At 36.8% G+C, this 15,246-nt stretch overlaps 1 protein-coding gene across 2 annotated transcripts in view; it reads right to left on the bottom strand.

The window, feature by feature from the left end:
• The window catches only part of LOC122059973 (pentatricopeptide repeat-containing protein At4g04790, mitochondrial-like), a 105,281-nt gene that overhangs the window by 25,842 nt on the left and 64,193 nt on the right, over positions 1 to 15,246 (bottom strand). For both annotated transcript variants that reach the window (XM_042623083.1, XM_042623082.1), the window contains exon 11: positions 7,138 to 7,242. In XM_042623083.1, coding sequence (XP_042479017.1) covers positions 7,138 to 7,242 — 105 coding nt within the window. The remainder of the gene's footprint in view (positions 1 to 7,137; positions 7,243 to 15,246) is intronic.

The following is a 15,246-nucleotide window of genomic DNA, read 5'->3' on the forward strand; positions in this document are numbered from 1 at the left end:
TTCCTCTGCATCTGGTTTTTTTTTTTCCCCTCTGATGTTCTCAAATGCTGTAATCTGTACAGAAAAAATATAGATTACTTTTGATTTATGTGATAACCATGCTTTTTCTGTACAAAACATTTTCCCCTGCAAGTATACATAGACTGTAATCTGTAATTTTATATTATGAATTTATAATTGCATGATTATTATTGTTGTGCATTAGTGTTGTGCATTAGTGCATTAGTGTTGTGCAATGTGCATTAATGCATTAGTGCATTAGTTATTATTTTTTAGATTGTAAAGTGCATTGTACAGTGATATGCTTTTTCTTGTTTTTTGTTACTTAGTTTCTCTTGTTGTTGTTCCTTATGTTTGTGTAGTGCTGTAGTTTATTCAAATAGATATGGCTACTAGTGGTAGTGGTGGGCCATCTACTAGCACTGGCGCATCAACATATGATCCAAGCAATGATCCAACTAGGAAGGCCAAATCAAAAGACCCCGGGTGGAAGTATGGATATTGTCCAGATCTTAATGATAAGAACTTAGTGCGATGTACACTTTGTGGAAAAGATGCCAAAGGAGGAATCAAAAGGCTTAAGCAACATTTAATTGGTGGGTATGGAGATATATCAAAGTGCCCAAAGACAACTGCAGCAATCGCTAGAGAAATGCATGAAGCTATCATGCGAAATCAGAAGAGGAAGCCTGATGTATTTGATGAGGATTATTCTGTTGGTCATCAGGAGGGAGAGGATTTGCCTGAAGAGATAGAAAGTGGAGGGCAACTCCAGTCTGGTGTACCAAGGCCCCCAACTATAGACTCCTCAATAAAGAACCTTGGACCAAGTTCTGGGACATCTTCCAAAAGGAATAAAGCTAATGTTATTACACAAGTGGCAGTAAAGGGTCCGATAGATTCTTATATTAGACGGACTCTTGAAGAAATAGTTGGTGAGAGGAGGTCTAAAGGTTCTACCCAGACAACAATACAAAGCAGTTTAAGATCAAATGCAGACAGAAAGAAAACTAATGCATATGTTGCAAAATGGTTTTATGAAGCTGGCATCCCATTCAATACTGTCAAGTTAAGGAGCTTTGAGGAGATGGTTGAATCCATTGCACAGTTTGGGTCAGGATATAAGCCCCCTTCTTACCATGAGTTGAGAGTGCCCTTGCTACAGGATGAAAAAGCTCAGATTGACTGTATCAAGAAGAAATATGAAGATTATTGGAAAAGGCACGGGTGCACTCTTATGTCTGATGGGTGGACTGAGAAGAGAGGTAGACACTTGATAAATTTCCTTGTCAATTGTCCATTGGGGACTTATTTTATGGGCTCTGTAGATGTATCTAGTGAGTCTCAATATGCAGCCATGTTATTTCAGCTGCTTGATAGTAAAATTGAAGAAATTGGGGAGGATAATGTGGTACAAGTAGTTACAGACAATGCAGCTAATTATGTTGCAGCTGGTAGAATGTTGATGGAAAAACGGAGTAAGCTTTATTGGACTCCTTGTGCAGCTCATTGTTTGGACCTCATGTTAGAGGACATTGGCAAGTTGAAAGCTTATAAAACAACAATAGAGAGGGAAAAAACAATGACAAGTTTTATCTACAGACATTACAAACTTGTTGATGCTTTGAGGAAAAAGACAAATGGAATAGATCTGGTGAGGTCTGGAGTTACAGATTTGCTACCTCATTCTTGACACTACAAAGTTTGTACAAGAACAAGGATGCCTTGAAGCAATTATTTGTATCTGATGATTGGAATAGTTCTAAGTTGTCCAAGACAGAGGCAAGTAAGAAAGTACTTGAGACAATACTTGCACAAACATTCTGGAACAGTGTACTAGATTGCTTAAGAGCATCCCAACCAATTTTAGTTGTCTTGAGGTTAGTAGATGGTGATGAGAGGTCTGCATTGCCTGAAGTTTATTTGGCAATGGAAACAGCAAAAAAAATATAAAAGTAAATTTTGCCAACAAAGAACGGTCATGGAAGAAGGTGTTAGTAATTATTGATGATCGTTGGGAGGTCCAAATGGATCAACCTTTATATGCTACTGGCTTTTACCTACATGCTAGCAAATATTTTGACTACATCAATGATGAGAGACTCCCTTTTGAAGAATCATGTAAAATACAAGATGCATTCATGTCAGTTATTGAAAGAATGGTGCCCGACTTAACTGTGCAAGACAAGATCATACGTGAGTCTCAATTGTACAGAAAATGTGAAGGTAGCTTTTCAAGGAGTTTGGCTTTTAAACAACGGATAGCCTGTGAAGGAGCATTGGATCCTAGTAAGTACTAAGTATTTTTTTTTTTTTAAATTTTAATAAGTATTTAACAATATGTGTATCTAATTTTTTCCTTATATATAGTCTCTTGGTGGCAAACACATGGATCTTCGGCCCCTACGCTTCAACAATATGCAATACGCATATTAGGCCTTTGTTGCTCCGCTTCCGGTTGTGAGCGCAATTGGAGCACATTTGATTTTGTATGTATGATCTTGTATATTAGTTTGTAATTATACTTTTTACATCTATTTCTTGACTTAAATAAAGAGTATTTATGGATTCAGATTCACACCAAGAAGAGGAATAGACTAGAACATCAGCGCTTGAATCAAGGATTAAAGTATCGGTATCGGTCGCCATATCGGTCGGCCAAAATTAAGATACGTATCAGAGAGTATCGTATCGTATCGGAGATACACTAAAAGACGCTAAAGATACACACATAAATGGATAGGAAACATTTTTTTAAACACTTTTGCATAAAGAGTTTGTTAAAAAAAACTATTGATAACATGTATTATGCATAAACACTAAATTGAGGGTATTGTACTAAGAATTCAAGGTTTGTAGTTGTCCCATAAATGTAAAATCCTTGTTCCCAACCTTGATTTCCACTTTAGTTAGAGAGAAATATGGCTGACAGCAACTTTGGAACAAAACCCCTTCAAAAAATCGTGGGTTTACTGAAAAATTACCATCTTGGCCATATATGACATTAGCGCACTGCTCATCGTAGAATAAACCGATACCCCACCGAAATGTATCGATATATATCGATACTCACCGATACGTGCCAATATATACCGATACGTACCGATCGATACATACCGATACTCACCGATACGTACCAATACATACCGAAACGTACATTTTACCTCAATTTTATAATTTTCATAGTCGTATCGAGGCATATCGTATCGTATCGTATCGATGTATATCGTATCGGTCGGCTAAATTTAAGATACGTATCGGAGGGTATCGTATCGGTATCGGTATCGGAGATACTTAAAACCATGGCTTGAATGATCTAGTCTATATCCAATATAATCGTCGGCTTCATTCAAGGTTCCAAGAAAGAAAAGAAAAGGGCAGCAATTGTGATCCATTAATTCTTGATGAAATGAATTGGAGTAGTGAATGGATAACAGGGGATCAAGAAGATGGAGATTTAGTCCATCCTGGAGACGACCTCACATGGGGAGATGTTGATAGAGCAGTTGGTGCATCTACATCGGTGGGGGGTCGTATTTACCTAAGAGGGCTCAAGGATCAACAAGTGCAGCCAATATTTGCTACACACGTCGTGGTAGGGGAAGGGCCACTATTGAGGAATCGTCAGATGATGAAGTTGAAGAAGAGGTCCACGATGTGGTGCGTGATGATGAAGATATTGAAGAAGACTTTGGTGATGGGCCAACTGATTCTATGAGTCAACAACAACAGGAGGGAGAAGAAGTAGATGTTGATTTGTTAGCTTGATTATGGTTAAACAAGAACAAAGTTTAGCTTGATGGTTTATTTTGTTGTTTTAAAATTTATACTTTAAAGCTTACTAAAGTTTAGCATTTTGGTTTATTTTTATGTTTCTCAATTTCCATTAGGTGTTTTTAATTCTCCCCAGATAGGATTGAAACCCATAGCCTATCACCTATCATGAGTCATAACTCATATATTAAGGAACAAGGTTTCTCTTGTTGCTCAGTGTTTTAGTATCACTAACTTATATGTATTGATTGACAGGGGGTTAAACATTAAAATATCATGGTTTATGGACTCATGGTCTATGATGGACTTTGTGGATCTCGTTTTGGGCATCATAGAGGTAAGTATATCTAACTACATACTTAAATACTTAAATATTATATTATTTATAATATTTCATTAGGAATTATATGTTGTTATGCCTTTTGTTTTATTTATAGCTTTTTTTTTATGAATAATTTTTTTATTTTTTGTTGTGTTTTCTCATGTTAGAAAATATATCACTTTGCAATTTGCATTGATATGAATTTCATGTTGAATGTTGATTCTTGTCTCTTGATGTTGCTTAAAGTGTGTACTTTTTTCCCTTTATGTTGCTTAAAGTCGTGCTTCTTGTATTTTGATATAACTTAAAGGCTTGATTTTTTACAAGCAATTTAAAATTAAGTATATCATTGTTATACAATTATACTAGATATTATAGATATATTAAAAAAATAGTAACGTCTTTTTTTACGCCGTATTCGCCGTAAGGCGGGCGCCTTCTCGCCTAAGTGCTTAGACAACCCTCCATCGCCTTGGCTCGCCTTGGCACCGTGACAACTATGGCGCCAAGGCGAACCCAAGCGTGGAGGGCTGCCTAAGCCTTTAGGTGACAAGGCGCCTGGCCTAAAGAGAACAAGTGCTATATTTTATTTTCACTTTTTTCTAACATTATTCAGTATCATATACCTTACATCATAAAAAATCAACATTAAGCCACATTAAGTCATTAAAAATCAACACTAAGCCACATCAAATCATCAAAGATCAACAATAAAATCACATTGAGTATTAAAAAATCAACATTTTGAGAAATGCTCAAGTTCTATAATAAGTTTTACTGGTCAAATGATTTTATTTTTACATGAGACCTTTTGTATTAGGTATATCACAAAACAGTTTTCCAACAAGTCTACAATTACTTATATCTGAGTTCTAATGACAAAGTTACGTTCCAGTCAAACTTATTTTAAAGTGCTTGAATATTGTTAAAATTTTCTGAATGAAAATAATTTTAAATACATTTAAACAAAAGATTATTTTACCGAACGATTGGTTTTTAGCAATGTTTTACCATAATAAGATTTATAAAATCTTCAAAATTGAGAAAAACCCCAGCATTTGAAAGTTGAAAATAACCACAAAAAAAAAATTCAGTTTTTGCTTTAGGACAAGGGGTTGACTTTTTATCCTTTTGGAATTTGGGTTTTAAACTATGTTTTTTAGATTCAAATAGGGGGTATTTTCTTATTTATGAATAATATCTTAAGTAAATGTTAACTTATTCAAATGATATTTGGCATAAAGAAGTAAACAAATATAAGGCCACATGCAATGCAATAGGGCGACAATGGCTTGGACCCAGACAAACCGCTTAAACGCCAAGGCGTTTCCTTGCAACTATGGTTGTGTGTAGTAGAGATGAAGATGTTAATATGGATCTGTGGTAAAAATAGGACGGATAAAGTAAGGAATGAACATATAATAGTTGATTTGGGAGTTGCCCCAATCAATGATAAGCTTTAAGAAAATCTGATGCAGATTAATCACCAAAATAGGCTTGTTTTATTAGGAATAAGCCTAGGGTTGGGTACCATACATGTTGGGCCTTTGATCCCATATATTTTGAGTGTAATAGGCCACTTTTATAGGTCTAAAAGAGGGGCTCTAAGGATGCATACGGGATTATTAGTTAGTTTCCTTTTCACTAGTTTCTTTTTTTTATTTGGGCTTTGATGGGGTTAATTAGTTTCTAATTTCAGTACCTAGTTAGTTTCTAATTTCAGTACTTCTTATTTCCTAGTTTCTATATCCAGTTTTAGTAACTAGAGGACTTTCTATTTTGTAAGTTTCCTATTTCAGTTTTAGTAACTACAGTTTAGTTTCTAAATTGTAACCCATCATTATTATAAATAAAGGAGAGGGCTCCCATTAAGCCCCAAGATTTATACAAACAAATTGCCTACTGCTGCTGCTGCTGCTGCTGCTGCTGCTATGTCTCTGCTGGGACTGCTGTGTGTGTGATCATAGTGGAAGGGAGTGGTGTTTAATCCATTCGATACTCTGCGATGTGAAGCCCCAGTGGTCTCTTCAAGTTTTATCTTTCTTCTTTCAATTGTCTTTGCAAGGTTCTGCAGACCAGGTACAGATCTAATCTATTTTTATTTTTGGGTTTAAGAAATCCTGATTTCTCTCCTACCGCTCCTATTCTGTTATGAAGTTCCAGCCATCCGATAGCTTTGGAATTTTGATCGATGGTTAGACCTGGTTAGAGGGTGGTTCGACCCTGGTTCGAGGTGCATCAGACCAGTGGATTAGTACTTAGTAGTTATGGACATTACTCCTATTCTGGACGATTCTGTTTTCTGCCCAGAATTATGATTCTCTCGGTACTGTGTTGTTACTGGTTGCTGATCATATACTTCACTGTTTATGCCTGTTAGTTGATGAGTTCAGCCCCTAAAACCTTGGCTGTTATTCTGCTACAGAATTTCTGAGTTGTTGAAATCGATTGCAAGTATCATATTCTGTTATCTCAGTTTTTACTACTATACTGTCGTTGATTTGTTTGGGAGATGCTTCGGTGTTCTTTAATTAAAAGTTCCTACAATTGAGACTTGGTTACTCCCTTATTCTAGTCTACATTAAAGTCGTTCAAGGTGCTATGGTCCTATGAACATGTTCAACGGAGGCCTAGGGATGCCCCAGTAAAGAGGAGTGATCTGATTCAGATTGAAGGAGCTAAGGAGTTAGGAGCAGGCCTAAACTGAACAAAGGAGAAGTGGTGAGGAATGACATGCATAGTCTAGGGATTGTCCCAAGTATGACCTCAGATAAAGCCGTTTAGAGGGCAATGATCCATGTAGCCGACCCCATTTAGCTGAGACTTTCCTGACTTGCTAGTGTTGTGCTATTTACTCTCATTTTGCCTTTCCTTTTGTTTTTGCATGGATCCATATAGCCGACCCCATTAAGTTGGGATAAGGCTGAGTTTTTTGTTATTGTCATAATATACGTTTCTACATGCTCATAAGATAAGTTTAGTTACATAAATGAGTCATCACCTTATTAGAAAGAATGCCTTCACCTTATTAGAAAGAATACCTGTTTTGCCTTCTCATACTGTCCACAATGAACATATGCATTTATGAGTGCCATGTAAATATGCTTTGTTGCTTGAACTCCAGCATGTTGCATTTCTTCACAATACTGCAAGCAGTTCACAATTGGAATATCTAGATTCTTAGCGAGGCATATCCCAAGTAGTGGATTCTCTAATTGTACCAACAGCAGTATGCCAATAGTATTGTTGACAGCAGAAGGCATTGCACATTTTCCCAATAAAAACATATATATTCCACAGTAAGTTGCATAAAGTAAACCAAAGATTGGGTTGATCTAATTTACTGCAGAACTATTCAGTAGGATATAACCTCATGTATACCCAGGAAAAAGACTTCTATATGTCAATCTCAAGACGAGAAGAGAATTCTGACACTACTGTTAACCCAACATGAAAACAATACAAAGTTAATATATGTCTTAATAGAGTTGAGGCCTTGAGGGTTGTAAGCTGACAACCCTGTTCAACCCAATAGCCTTTTAAATGTAAGAATGCCAACATTTTTATCTGTAGTTTGTATGCATGAGATTAGGAGGTAAACGCATCTCATTTTCATTTTCAAAAGAAATTTCAACTCCACGAATTTGAAATAGGTCAGATTCTAACATGGCAGAAACAGGACATTGACCTGAAACCCAAGAACATGAAACTAAGAGGATCTAAAATTATCTATAGACACAAGTAGCTGTGGAAGGTTTACCAGAACAGGATCCACTTATCAACAGATTTTGTTAGGGCTTGAATTCACAGACATGATTAAAAATGGGTTGTGTTTGGGATGAGGCAAATTTGATACAATCTTAGCACAGCCCATTTACCTACAAGGCTATAACAAGGACAGAGGAGGAGAGAAGTAGAGAAAATTTTGCTCCATGAGGAAGTTCACATTTTTTTCCTCCCACAATCAAACTTCAACACTCTCCCATATTCCTCATATTAATTAAATTCCCTACCCGCTTATAAGTTTCACAATCTTTTGACTGTCAATCACTATATTTTCCCATTTCACACATGCCCTAGGGGCTTCAACAGTTCAGCTATAAGTTTCTCTAAGACAATTCAAAGGTGCGCGCAGATCCAAGTATTCAATGGGTTACATTTAATTATAATTGCAAAACATGGAGGTGGTGGACATATAAACATGAATAGATTGCAATCCGACAGCTTTTGCTCGCCAAGGTGCAATGATAACTACGGTCTAAAATTTGACATGTTACCTGTTAGAAGTCTACCGAGAGAAAGGAATCTACCGCAAGTCGCAGATTCCTCCCTTGGGTTTTCCTAGTCCTATTAGAATTGTGGATTTGGCTTTTCCTAGTCCCATTAGGATTATGGGTTTTCCTAATTCTATTAGGACTGTCCTAGTCCTATTAGGACTGAATATAATTAGAAGTTGGAAATTAGTATTAGTTTCCTATTTTGTTCTTTTCTATTCCCTGAAGGACTTGTAATAGCTTTCCTTCCTATTCCTAGAGAACTTGTAATAGCTATTCCATTTAATGAATGAAGGCAGCCACAATCAAATTGATTGGGACTCCCTTTGCTCCACAATCGCAGGTCTCTCTTTCTATCTCTTTTTCTTATCATCTCTTTACATGGTATCGGAGCAGGTTATTTTTAACTGATTGTCTCATTGATTTCCCGTTTTGAGAGTCGATTTGGATTTCCGTTTTGAAGAAGGAAACCCTAGTTCATCAAAGAAGAAGAACTAGAGTTTCATATACTGAATACGGAAGATTGGTGTATAGGTTTTTTTATGTAGATTGTGTATGATAATCATCCGTGATTATCGTTTGTGCGGCTGGTCAACTTTATTGTCGCTGCTATTTTGTTTGAATCACTATTTGATGTGATCGTTTTCTAATCCTGCTGCTTGACGCTATGGTTCTTTGTGCTAACGATGGCGATGTTGGTGTTTGCTGATTTACTAATTCTTCGATGGACAAGGTTATGCTAATTTCTGCTTGTTGAAGAAGCTCCGATTGTAGTCTATGGGTTTCCTTGGATTGTGTTGTATGACTGTCGAAGATGAAGATTGTCTACTGATTTCTGATGGAATTGATGATTTATGTGTTGATTTATTTCTCTTTCATTTGCTGATTTTCTGATTTTGTTTTGGAGTTGTGGAGTCGTTGAATTGGGTTGAAGGAATCCATCTCGAGCTGGAATTTCCCCTTTGTTTTACTGGCTTTCTGGTTTCGTGTTTGTTAAGTTATCGTTGGTTCTTCACTTTGATTGTTGATGCACTTAGTTGGACAATTTATTTGATTATATGTTCTGATTTGCGACCGTGAGGGGGAGATTGTCATTATTATATGCTCAAGTCATCAGTTGAAGTCGTATTTGCTCATGTGTCTCCTCAGCAACAATTTTATCTTTTTAAATATGGTATATTCAGCAACCTGATGTTGCTTGGTTTGGGGAGATCTCTATTGGGCTCGTGAGTGCTTTTGTTGTAGCTATTAGGAGCTACAGTTACTATTGGAGTGCCTTATTTGGAAGGTCTTTTGATTTAGCTGTTGGATGCTACACTTTTACTGGAGTGCCTTCTTTGGAAAGGGCTTTTGGTGTTGCTGTTGTTCGTTGCTATTGGACTGCCTTCTTTGATAAGGGCTTTCGTTGGTATTGGAGTGCCTTCTTTGGAAGGGCTTTCATTGCTTTTGGAGTTTCCAATGGCTTTACGATGGTTGATTGATGTTCTTTCTATGCTCGTTGGAGTTCTTGTTGGCCCAAGCTAAAGCTTTCTGTTGCTATGTGTATAGTCCAGCTTGAAGGGGAGTGTCAGAAGTATATCAATAGAAAGGAGTCTAGCACAAGCCGCAAACTAGTCCCTTGGGTTTTCCTAGTCCTATTAGGATTGTGGGTTTGGGTTTGGATTTTCCTAATCCTATAGATGTAGAATTGAAGACATATACCTGAAGAGGGAAGAGGGTCAACCACCACCACAGTGGCTGAGGTCGATCAAGGCTGTTTCCAAGCCCCACGGCTTGGGTATTGATGGGGATTTAGCTTGGATTAAGTTTATAAATTAGTTTCTAATTTTAGCTTCTAATTTCAGTCCAATATTAGTTTCTCATTCCAGTCTATATTTAGTTTCTTTTTTCATTAGTTTACAAATCTCAGTTTTTAGTAACTACATATTAGTAGTTTTGTTATTTCAGTTTTAGTAACTTTGAGTTACCAATATTTGTAAACACTCCCCATCATTATAAATAAAGGGAAGGGGCTCTTTTATGCCCCACGATTTTATGAATAACTATATGCTGCTGCCGCTGCTTTCTCCCTGTGAGTTCGCTTTGTGTTTGATCAAAGTGTGGGTTGGTGTGTGATCCGACGACTCCTTGCGGCATGAAGTCCAGGAGGTCTACTTCAAGCTTTATTATTCTCTTAAGTTCTTCAGTATTTTCAAGGTTTAACGACACTACAAATCAGGTACACTTAATTCTGAATCTGCCCAGAATTTTCTGCAAAAACAGAGCATTCGGCCCTACTGGAAGAACCAGTTCCAGTTGTCGGATGGTTCTCAATTTTTGGTCGAATGTTCCCCCCGTCCAATTAGGGTTCGACCCAAATTTTGGCTGATTCTGTTCATCCAGTTGTGAGTTATTAAAAATCAGTGTTCTTGTCTTTTAGTGATCTGCTGTGTCCAGAATTGAAGTTGACTGCTGTGTTTGAAGTGTTACTATTGTCTTAGACTTTTGGTTCATTGTTTACTGTTGATTTGAACCAATATGAGCTATCTGAAGTCCCTGATATAATTATCTGATAAATTCTGTTCTGTCCTAATTGATACTGATGGTCTGAGATCGATGGACTGCTGAACTGTTACTGTCCTGTTATGGTTTGTAGACTGTTGATACGCTATTCTGGTTGCTGGTTAGTCCTATTGTCTGGTAATGGGTGGTTATTGGTTGTTCTTTGGTTTAAACTTTCCTGCAGTTTGGGTCTAGTTTGGCTTGTCAATCCTAGTCCTACATTACCTATTAGGACTGTCCTAGTCCTATTAGAATTGAATATAATTAGAAGTTGGCAATTAGAATCTGTTTCCTATTTTGTTCTTTTCTATTCCTAGTAGGACTTGTAATAGCTATCTTTTCTATTCCTAGTAGTACTTGTAATAGCTATTCTATTTAATGAATGAAGGCAGGCAGAACCAATCAAATTAATTGGGACTCCCTTTGCTCAACAATCGCATGTCTCTCTTTCTTTCTCTTTTCGTTCTCCTCTCTTTACAAATCTAGATATAGACCATTTCATAAACATCCATATGCTCGATGTCACCCTTCCACGTTCAAGGTTCAAAATTTCAGTCAAAAATAACCGAAATCTTGACAACTTGGGTCAATTTCAACAAAGGTTGAGACAAAAAAGGGGTCGACTATACAAGAATTAATTGTTCGCTAGAAATAGCTGAAATTCCAAAACACTACACTGGCCTGTGAGCTGACTAATGAGGTCAAAATTTTGACCTTGTTTTGGCCAAAATCGCAGGTTTTAAACGAAACCACTGAAAACTCCCAGAAAATAGGACTTTTGGCAAAAATACTTCAATCTCTTGCTAGAAAAAAGATATTGTGGACCACTTTGGAGCATCTACAATGATCTTTTGGTAGATTTGTGCAAGATTCGAATTTGAAGGTAAACCCTTTTTCTTTGATATTAATTATTGCAAAATATAGGTAAATATACTGTTTGGCCTTCAATTTTTTTATATTGTTGATACCGTAGGCTGATCTACGACTTCACAGAGCGTTTTTTTTTAAAATATACAGTGAAAAAATATTCTATTCTGGTTTGAAAAAATCATGAAAATTTGTGAATTTTTGTTGTGTTTTGAGCTAAAAGTGATTATTCATGTATTGTTCCAGAATTTTTGTTAATTAGGTAAATAATAAAAATTAAATTAATTAGGAAAAATATGACTTGGGAAAAAAGTAACATGTAAGTTATAAGATCTTGTTTAGCAAAAATAAAAAAAAGTTATATGATCATACTCATTATGTTTTTATGATAACACTTTTTGACAAGTGTACTATTAAACAATTCTCCGTTCTTAATACACATTTTAGTACTTTTAATTGAATTTAGTATGTTCTAGTATTAAATTATGTGTAGAATAGCCTATAAAAGAGAAAGGACACAAAAAGCTATAATATTCACTAGCAAGTAGCAGCATAAGGTCCGAAGCCAAACTACCATTTTTTGTGTGTTTTTTCCAATATAATGGATTGAATATGTGTAATTAGGGGTGTAAGTTTGGCCCTAACGGCTCTGGCCCACCCTGAGCCCGAACAAGGACTGGGCTAAGAGTTTTGACCCTGATGGAAGGTTAGGGTTGAAAAACACTAACCCGCCCAACCCAGCCCATCCATGATTTTAATCCTGATTTATATAATACAATTTAGGGCTATTATCCTATCCTTTTATTTAGAATAATGAAATTTGGGTCATTGATTCTTATGGTTGAGTGTACTAAACACCTATTATTGTGTTGCACACTTGCACTTCATAATTTCAATTGTGTATTGATTATTTGATCTATTGGTGCTTCTTACAAGGTCAATTAGGGTTGGCCTGAGCTTGGCAAAAATCAAGGCTAATTAGGGCCAACCCAGTGTAACCCAGCCCAATCAAGGACAATTAGGGCCGGGTTGGGTTGGCATGAGCCTGACAGGGCTAGGTTGGGCCTGAGTTAAGTTTTGGGACCTAGGTTTGTGTTGGGGTTTTAAGAAACCCGGCCCAATTTCACCCTTATATGTAAACATGCTTGTTGCAGACAATAGAGCTTTAACAATGCTTAAATAGGGTTTGCCCTGAATTTTTAGGGCAAAATTCAAATCTTTAACCCACAGAAATGGCAATTTCAGTTTTTTGACCGAAAGGGACCATATTTTGACCGAAATTTCACAGTCAAGGTTTAAAAAAACTCGTTATGTTTTGTCATTTCGGTCAAACTAAAACTATGAAATTTTGGCGCGATATTTGTTGGAGTTGTTTATTGACACAAACAAAGTCAGGGAAAACCTTTGAAATGATTTTAATATTGCACCTTGGACATATAAAAGTTCCAAATTGAATATCTTTAGAAAGATCTTTTGTATCATGGTAGCTTGCTCCATTCCCCTTGTGAAATTTTCGTTGCTTTTTGGTTGGCCATATTAAGGGGCTAATGGCTGAAATGAGAGAAAACAAAATGACCGAAATTTCGACAAATCAATGCATTTTTTGTACGGAAATGAGCAAAATTTTGGCGAAGCAATGCTGATTTTGGGTTTCTCCTCCTGTTTCTTTTCGGAATGTTGAAATTAACAAAATTTCGGTGAGTCTTTGAACTATGTTCACAGAGTTTAGAAATTGAAATCTCGAACTTTGGGTGCCAGGCTAGAGATACCCTCCAATCTTGCCATATTTGAAATTTTTTTTCCTAGTTTAAATATAATATCATAACAAAAGCGTGTACCCAGTGCACAAGGCTCCCGCCACTGCGGCGAGGTTTGGGAAGGGTCATAATGTATGCAGACTTACCCCGCTTCATGTAGATTTTATTATTATTATTATTATTATTATTAATATTATTATTATTAAATCATAATAGTTAACTAACATTTTAAATATTCAGTGCCAAAAATCACAAAGATTTGAGGAGCCACATAGTGATTTTACCCATAAGACTATCAATAATTTAACTAAAATTATATTTAACATTGGTCCATTTACGTTATCAGAGACCTGAAGAAATAATTACAATAGTAAAAGCAAATTGCTTGAGCAATACCTTTTTTTGTACTTTTTAAGGCCTTAATACTTCTAAGAAATTCTTTTTTTTTTTTTTTTTTTTTTTTTTGGTAAATAATAAATTCATTACTAAGAAGAAAGAAGGAACAAACAAGGATGAGGGCAAAAAAGGGAAAAAATAAAGGCAACTAGATAGTGCAACATGCCCCATTAAAGAGGGGGCAACAGAAGAATGGAAGGGAGAAGACCAACAATGAGCTTGTTCCTTGAGAAATCCCTTACAGGTCAGTGTGGGAGCATGTTGAGCTAAGAACTAACATCAAAGTAGATGGCATTCCAAATCTTGTCAAAAGAGCTAGAGTTGGAAGTGCATCTATGGAAGTTACGTTACATCTAGATATTGTTGATGGTTGCGCAGAAGGCGAGCTTTCCTAGAGTGTCACAAATTGAGGACCCTGCAAAATTCATATCAACCCAAATCAATTCTCTATGAAGGGGTAAAGGACTTCTCCTGCCAGGCCAGCAGTTACTGAGGACTCTTTCCAGATAAAGGAAGAAAATGGGCAATTGAAGAATGGTTATCAAGGTCTTCGAAATCATTCCGACACAGGAAACAGGTAGGGAACCTTTCAGGCTTATACGCAGACTTGATGATGTCCCAACAAGAGGAAAAGAACCCCATGTTGAACCCATCAAGATCAGATCTTTGCTTGCTTTTTGAGAGAGTACAGCAGTAGAGATCTCATCGTCAAAGTGGATGCACTGGAGAAGGGGGAGGAGGTGGGGGGATTAAATTTATTTAGAAAAGACTGAGGGGATTGGAGGAGCTAAGGGAAGGGAGGGGGGTGGAAGAGATCAGAGAAATATCCCGAGGCCCCTAATTTGATGGCATCCGGGCTGAGAAAAGTGGATCCATCTCTAGAAATGAGCATTGGAATGGCATTATGGTCGGTTCTTACTTTGAGGGATCTATGGAAGTAAGGGGTGTTGGAGTCACCATGCTCAAGCCATTTGATCCAGGATTTCTGCTTGAGAAAGCTTTCTTCCTAAGCAATAAGGGAGGAGAGCTCAAAAGAGGTAGCTTGCTCATCAGAAGCAAGGATGGGGTTGTGGAGGTCAGCCTACAAACTAGCTAGGATGGAAGCAATATTGCAGAGATGAGAGAGGAGATATTGCCGAAAGAAGAGTTCCAGAGCTCGAGTGTTGCTTTTATATTTTTTAGTTTTCTGGAAAAGACAATGAGTGGGGAGAAGAGAAGGCTTGGACAGGTTTACTCCAGACTTCCCTAATAGCAAGGTTAAAAATTTCAGGATTCAACCTTCCTTTTTTTTTTTTTTTTTTTTTTTTTTTTTTTT

Source organism: Macadamia integrifolia, chromosome 13 (assembly GCF_013358625.1).
Source record: "Macadamia integrifolia cultivar HAES 741 chromosome 13, SCU_Mint_v3, whole genome shotgun sequence".
In the NCBI taxonomy this organism is placed as follows: domain Eukaryota; kingdom Viridiplantae; phylum Streptophyta; class Magnoliopsida; order Proteales; family Proteaceae; genus Macadamia; species Macadamia integrifolia.